The sequence below is a fragment of the Nematolebias whitei genome, chromosome 18 (assembly GCF_014905685.2).
Source record: "Nematolebias whitei isolate Nwh7 chromosome 18, NemWhi1, whole genome shotgun sequence".
NCBI classification, from domain to species: Eukaryota; Metazoa; Chordata; class Actinopteri; order Cyprinodontiformes; family Rivulidae; genus Nematolebias; species Nematolebias whitei.
The window spans coordinates 31,455,454-31,463,166 of record NC_056515.1 but is presented as its reverse complement, the minus strand read 5'-3'; the positions used below and the strand labels follow the sequence as shown (position 1 = coordinate 31,463,166).

At 35.9% G+C, this 7,713-nt stretch overlaps 1 protein-coding gene across 1 annotated transcript; it reads right to left on the bottom strand.

Annotated features, from left to right (window-relative positions):
* Positions 1 to 1,489: 1,489 nt before the first annotated feature.
* LOC119424697 (DNA repair protein SWI5 homolog) lies at positions 1,490 to 5,325 on the bottom strand. The gene is made up of 5 exons (XM_037692191.1): positions 5,156 to 5,325; positions 4,791 to 4,839; positions 4,601 to 4,704; positions 4,278 to 4,372; positions 1,490 to 1,567 (listed from the first exon to the last, which is right to left on the bottom strand). Exons 1-5 carry the CDS (start codon positions 5,251 to 5,253, stop codon positions 1,503 to 1,505), a joined length of 411 nt encoding a protein of 136 aa, XP_037548119.1. The 5' UTR covers positions 5,254 to 5,325; the 3' UTR covers positions 1,490 to 1,502.
* Between the last annotated feature and the right edge of the window lie 2,388 nt (positions 5,326 to 7,713).

Here is a 7,713-nt window from a genome sequence, read left to right as displayed (position 1 = left end):
GAGGGAACTTCCTCACTGGCTAGAAAGTAATTGAATAAATGGCTGCTATGCAAAACAAACAAACAAAAGCAAAAAGCTAAATGGTGTTGTGCCTGCATAAACAAACAAACAAACAAACAAAAAATAATAAGTTACTAGAATTCAAAGTGTTTTGAACAGCATTTACACAGTACAAGAACAAAGTATGACTCAGGTGTGAGATAACGAATGAAACAGGTAATTGTGTAATCCTCAGACTATAATTGCGAACTATGATCTATAAGAGATTAAATGAAACCTTCCCTGTGTTGGATACCTAATGACACACAATGCAGTTAATTGTATCCATCACTGTAGTTGTGAAATTCTGCTGATAAAAGTTAAGCCTGATAATCACTAGACAAGATTAGGCCACACCTGTAACATAAACCCACACAAATGACTTTTTGTGTTAGTGTGGAGGTTTTTAATAACTATGGTTGAGGATGTTAACTGTAGAAAGCTGAATGAGGAGCTGGATAAGGCAGATGTGTGCAGCTGGCACTCCAAGGTCACCTCAGAGTCTGTGAGCTCGGCTGAACTGATAAGGTATAAAAACAAACTCCGCACACCGCCCGTGGCAGATTCTTGTGACTGGGCTTCATGTACTTCCTGTATATCTGTGTAACCAGTCCTGAAAATCTGTCCTCGCAAGTAAAAACCGGTTAAAAATCTTCTCCTGTCGAGTGTGGTTCCTTTAAGTGAGATAAAGCAAGAATGTTTGTATCCAACATTTTGTTCAGTACATCAAGAACATGCTTAGTTTAGCATATTTCTTAGTTCATATCTTAGATCTAATTACTAGTTTTTCTTTACATTTTATACTTTTGTTGGATGTAACTGGGACCCTGTGTACACAATTTCGTTCAACCACATGTACCACATGGGGTGCGAACGACAAAGAAACCTTAACTTTAACAAACACCTTTTTACAAGTTACCTTCATCAAATTTATTATATATTTATTACACATGTAGTGCAAAAAGAAAGTTGCATGGGGTACTAATTATATCACACTTTTGACAAACCTTTAAATAAAGAGAAAATATATCCAAAGTCATTGTGCACATTTTTCCTTAAACTATTTGTCATCTCATATATTAAACAAACATTTAGTCAAAGTTACCCAACAGCTCCAGACAGATGGATGGAAAAAAAGGACAAAATCTTCATTGTCACTTGCAATCAGCTTAAGACCTGAACAGTTGGCATGTTTTAAATACCACGCCAGCATGTTGGACTAAACCTGTTCCCTCCTCGTTATCTCTGTCTGTCAAACAGCTCTATGAGAAGCTGTTAAATGTATATATATATATATATATATATATATATATATATATTCAAGTTTAGTTAAGTAATAAGTGCATGCGTCTTTATGAAGGTGATGCAATTACTCAATCCTCATCCTTTGGCCTGCTTTCATTGGTCTGACAAAGCATTCCCAACGTTGAACTTCTGATCTTTTCCCACCCCCTACTCTCTTTTCAGTCATCCAGTTCAAGACCAAAGTGTGAGTAGAGATCTCGTGTGGTGGTCCCCCTCAGAGCAGCTGGAAGACAGAGACACATTACAGGGTCAACTCCCTCTGGTCGACTTTTCAAACAATCCACGAAACACTGAACAGACTAGGATCACAGTATGAAGGACCGTGATTGCTTTAAAACACGGGGCTTCTGCTTGGTAAAAATGTTTAATAAAGTTGGCCCAACATGTTACTGATGAGGGACACAAATCCTGCATTTCAAACTTATACATTGAAATTAAAATAACTAATATTTTAACAAAATAATCTATTTTTAAAATAACTTAGAGGCTTCAAAAGGGAGATCCTTGTGGAAAACTGTAGCTTTTTCCTAATGATCCTTAATAAACGTTTTATTTAAAAATGGCTACATTTTAATCTAAATGGCAAACTTTGCCTTTATAATTTCTTGAAGGAAAAAAAGTAAAACGACTTAGATAACATTTTTGATTATAAACAGAATAACCTGTCAGGAAAGAAAAAGTACATTTGTTTAACTGAAATTATTATCATCACCTTTAAAATTAGTATTTATAAACATGAATCCATCCTGCAATTACCTGAAAATGTTGATTTTTACACAAACCAAAAAATAAAACCTCACCATTAATAAAAAGAACAAGTTCAAACTTCAATAGCTTCATTTTTTGCAGACAGAAAGCCATGATCAGAGACAAAGGGACAGTTGTCTTTAGGACAGGACATCTCTCTCCACTGCAGCCCACCAATCACCTCCCTCAGAACAACAACATACAGTACAACGGTCCTCAGTGTCAAAGTGCAGATCTTTGTGAAAGTGTTTGAGGGGAAAAAAAAGTGACAAAGAGAGCGAGACGAGAGAAGATAGACACTGTTTGTGTTTGACTGCATGTGCACATGCAAGTATGAATATAAGCATAGGCGTGGACAGAGACTGAAATTGTAAGTGTAAGTGAAGAGAAAGACTGACATTGTGTCAGAGTGGAAATGCCATCTCCGTTCAGTAAGGTCATTATCATCTCAACTGCGCTGCGTAAAGCTTTACCTCACAAATAAGCCTCAATTTAAATTTTCTTTGAAACACCAGTACTGCAAATAATAAAACTTTTGTAATAATGTCTACATTTTCTTTTACACTGACAAAAGACAACATATAAACAGAAAGACAAGTCAAAAGTCATGAGGGAAACCAGTTTAGCCATGATTCACTACAACTTTCTTAATAGATGTGAACTTTGCTCTCCTTACTCATCAGTGTTATGTTGTAACTCACGCATATTTTTGTTGAACTATCAGTTATTGTTGCAATAACATTATTTTGTTCAATGATTTCAGTAAGATCGATCAAATGTCCCAGCTGTTGATCAATATCAGCCAGTTTATGAACAAATTTAATTAACAGGTTTTATCAGGTGGTTAATTCAAGGAATATGAGCTAGATCAATACCAAATTAATTTAATGCGAGTGAAATGTTATTAGATTTTGGTTATTAATAGCCAGATTAAACAATCAAAACCATTTCAGTGCTGTCAGACTCTGGCTAAATGAAAGACATGCTTTGTTTTTGGCTCTAATAGAAAACAAACGTGTCTCTCTGCTGCCCTCTATTGATTGGTTGAAGAATTACCTAAATCAATATTGTATTTCAAGCTTGCCGTTTTAATTTGCATTTTTTCCTATAGCCTGCTGCTTCATATCAGGTTTCATGCATACACCTCCCATCATATTTGTCTACCATCTTCTCTCTTTATATGTTTTAATGGAACTCATCTTCAAATGTCACATGGGATTAAAAATGTCAACAGTGATTTGTGCCACATCTATTGTGTCTAAAACGGCAGCACCGTGGCACAGTTAGTAGAACTGTTGCCTCTCAGCTAAAGAATTGCCAGATCAAATCCCTGCTTAGGACCGTTCTGGATGGAGTTTGATGTCCTCCAGGCACTCCCACAGACCAAAAACATGCATGTTAGGCTAATTGGTAACTCCAAATTGTCCTAAGGTGTGAGAGTGTGAATGGTTTGTCTTATTTGTCTTGATGTGTCCCTGTGATGAACTTGCAACCTGTCCAGAGTGGACATGGGTACCAGTGACATATCCAACCTGGAAAGGAAGAAGCAGGTACAGCTAATGGAAGGATGGGTATTTAGAATATTACGTAGTTTTATAGCACATGATCACACTGCCAGTGTGTCACTTAGTTCATGTTTCTCAGATTGTTTGGTCTTAAAATAAATGAGCAAAGAGGTGTTAACAAGTTTCACATTCAGCTGGTAGTTTAGACCATTTGTGCTTTCAAGCGGCTAGTCTGACAACAATAAAATAAAATAAATAAAAATAAGAAGTTTAAATTGCCATCAAACATTCTGAATTTGTTATGAAAAGAACAGAAGCTGCAACTAGAAGAGGGACGATGGGGCGCTTCCTCTAAACGTCCAAATGACTGACACAATGTTAAACAACTCAGCTGTTTTGTTATACAGAGGGCAATTAACATTAATCCAAAACCAAATGATTTTCACGTCACTGTCCACCTAAAGATTGAGTGTTCATATGATAATCAGAAGACAAAATCATACTGATTTAATAAAACAAATTAGGCTAAAAAATTTTCCACTTCAGTCACATTTGTCGAGCTGCAAATCTGGATTGATGTAAACTAATAGTTCGTGTGCAAACATTTTATCAGACTTTTTTCCAAGACATACACAAAATTGAACATGGTGAAATAAAACATTTGCACAGTATATCTCTTACCGATACGACCTAGAAGTGACTGTCCAATGTCTTTGATGTCATTGTATTCATGCAGCTTATTAATATGAATGTCCAGCTCTTCAACTCTATATCCCCTGAAAAACAAACAGAATATTGGTCTTAGCTAAATTAATTTTTTGCAAATGCTTGGGCTCAGAAACAAAAATGTCAAGTGATGAACAATTAAAAAAAAAAAAATCCTAAAGAACATTTCATGTCCAAAGAGAAGTTACTAATTCCTTGTTTCCTCCTGATATTTTAAAAAGCCACAATTTATCTCAGCCCAAACAAAATTTGAACCAGATGTACACATTCATACTTACTCTGCCTCCAGCTGTGCTATCTCTAAATCCAGCAGTTCCTGTTTCCTTTGTAGCTCTGCCACCTCCTCTTCAGGACTAAATTTAGGACTTTCAGCTACCTGAAGCTGTAAAATGCAGAATGTACCAAAAAATGTCGTGCATTCATGGAACAAAGTACAAGAGTTGTATGGAGACAAGACAAGCTACTTACTGGTGACTTGAAACTGGCGTGCACTTTCTTCAACTTTGAGAACGGAGTTCTAAGAAGAAATGGAGAGGTGAAATCTTCATAAGAAAATATTAAAAGTAGTGAAAAAAGAAAATAGATGAAAAAGAAAATAATGGCCATCTCTTGTCACAACACAGCCTCTCTTTTACGTCAATTTATCTTACTTTTAACTACTCAATGAGCCAAATAACACATATTTAACCCCTCAGTTTATCATGGTTAGCGTAAGAACAAGACTTTCAGGGCTACTGAGTTGTGACAGCTTAATGAAGTCAGGGTAAAAAACAGAGGCTAACATTTAGCAAAGGTTGCTAGCTAGCTTTCCTTACAGCTAAGCTAACAGTTACCTTTTGAACGCCTCTTTCTTTGAGTCGTTTTCCTCCGGCGATAAAATATGAACATTGCTTGCACTACAGTTGGTTTCGGCGGCCTGCTCCGTGCTCATATTGCTTTATGTGTGACAACTTTCATTGATTTAACTTCCAGCAACACCAAGAAAATTGGGAAATTCGCAGTTCGCGGCTAATGTAACATAGTGATATTTGATTGGGTGTTAAAGCGAAGAGGCGGGACTTTGTGGTGGTTACTATGGCAACTGGCTGCGGCAAGAAACTTTTCAATTTCATTCAATGCGCATGCGCAAAATAAAAACGAACAATCTCAGATTTATCCTGATTCATGTTCAATACTGTAATCCAGGTAGAAAAATCTAACAAAGTAAAATCAAGTTCTCTGGACTTTTTTTTTTTTTTTTTTTTAAAGAGAATCTCAGATTTAAGTTAAACGTATTCTAGTGCTGGATCAATAAAGTTCTGTCTTATCTTATCATGATGTACTTAATAAAACAAAACTGTGAGAAAAAAATACACATTTGAGAACACAAAACACACACCTCAAAACACAATAAAACAGAAAATTTGTTGATTTAATATGTTGGGTCAAGTGAAGTAGCTAATACGTGCTAAAAAATCTAGTTATTTTATTTTATTTTTTAAAATTGAAGAACATTTTGTTTTATGTTTTGTTCTGTTTCTAGCACGTAGTCTACCACAAAACCTGGATTTCTGAACAGTTTCATAAAATCCACAACACACTGGAAACAATTTAATTGATATTTAACCTGTAAGTCACTTCTTTAATTATTTGTTTAATCATATTGCTCATACAATAACCATGCAAATTAAAAATTCAATGTCTAAACTCAAATAGCTTTAAATATCTTAAATATCACCTAAAATCAAACAATGCAGCAAACTATTACATTGGAATATTACAGTGTTTAACAGTTCTTAATCGGTACACACTTTCCTTTAGTGATGTAAAAAAAAAAACTAAAAAAAAAATTATATTTGGGAGGAATGCATCAGCAAAATAATAATAATAATAATAATTTTTTTTTTTTTTAAAGAACACTTTATTGGCCACCAGGTGGCGAGAAAACTGCAAATTTCATCTAGTCTGACAAAATTTCAGCCTCTGAAACACTCATCACACTTTTTACTGAGAGAAATATTGCACGATTGCAGCAACACTGTGACATATATTTATTTGTTAATATGGACAGAGTGTTTTCTGGATCAATAAAAAAAGATAAGCTCTTAAACTGACTCTTATGGCGAAACAAAAGGCTACATTTAGTTAAAAAAGAAACAGTTTTTCATCAAATATTAGTCGTCAAATCGTTCCACATTCTTTTACCTGCCGAGTTCATAAACATAAAGAGGCGCACAGAAGGTTCAAGTCTTACAACGGAAACAGACGTCATCGAGCTGACAATAAGAGGATGAAGCAGAGAGAGAAGGGCCGGCAAGATGTGCGTCAAGAGGAGTTGATGTTGAGGTATGGAGGGCATAAAATCTGCTCCATTCTGTTACGTCCTCTGGATTCATTGATTATTTATTAGTTGTTATACAGAAACAGAGTGTGGGAAATGAAAAATTCAGACTAGAAGCATGGCTTTTCCCCCTTTAGGAAACTGCACTATTACACACACTGGGCGGTAATGGCTCATGTGTGGGAGAAAGAGATATTCATGGAGGTCGGTTATTTCTCCCCATCTACAACACAGAAGAGTCACATGTGTTTGTTGTAACAACATCCTATATCAGGACTGCTCTCTTTATTTCTTATCAAACACAAACCAGTATTTAATATGCTCACACGTACATAAATTCCTCCTGCAGTTATAGGAATGTTGCTGCAAATGATAGCAACTTTAGAGACAATTTTGGACCTCCTGAAACCAGAACTTATAGTAGTCTGATGTGTGACACGGCCTGGCAAACTGACAAGGAATTGAAGGCAGGATTCTGCAGAGCAGGTAATGGTGCACGGAGTCAGCTCAACAGCCACAGCTAGACACAACTGGTTTGTTGTTCTAGTTGGAAAACCTCCTACTGTTTGCGTGTTTATAATTCATGGAATCCCAGCTGCTCATTTCCTCAGCATCTAAATTTCACTGATGGTGGGATGCAGTCAGGATTTTAGGGGGAAAAAAGCTGAAGAAGAAGCATAAATGCTTGAAATTGAGAGATTTTAAGGAGTACAAAAGACAAATTGTGGATAGACAGAGTGGGGGAGAGTTTGCATACTGCTGCTAGGTGAAGCGAAGGTGAGGATGATGATGACCAGCATGTCGTAACGCATCGATTCACATCTAAATGATGCTCTGTGAGGCAGCTTGTGCTGAAAGTCAATTTACCTCTATCTCAGATTGCCTCTGCAGGCCCTTTTATTGCAACAACAAATGCAGTCCAAACAATGCATTTATTAAAAGAAAGCATGAAATCTGTGCATTTTTCAAAAAAAAAACTTCTGCACAAATGTTATATGTTTTTTTGAGAAAATATAGAATCAGAATAAGCTTTATTATCATTGTACCGAGATACAGTGAGAATATGTCCAC

Coding starts and splice junctions, on each gene's coding strand:
- LOC119424697 (XM_037692191.1), bottom strand. CDS start 5,253: ATGAGCACGGAGCAGGCCGCCGAAACCAACTGTAGTGCAAGCAATGTT. Junction 4,840..5,155: donor AAGAAAGAGGCGTTCAAAAG/GTAACTGTTAGC, acceptor ATTTCTTCTTAG/AACTCCGTTCTCAAAGTTGA. Junction 4,373..4,600: donor ATAGCACAGCTGGAGGCAGA/GTAAGTATGAAT, acceptor TTTGTTTTTCAG/GGGATATAGAGTTGAAGAGC.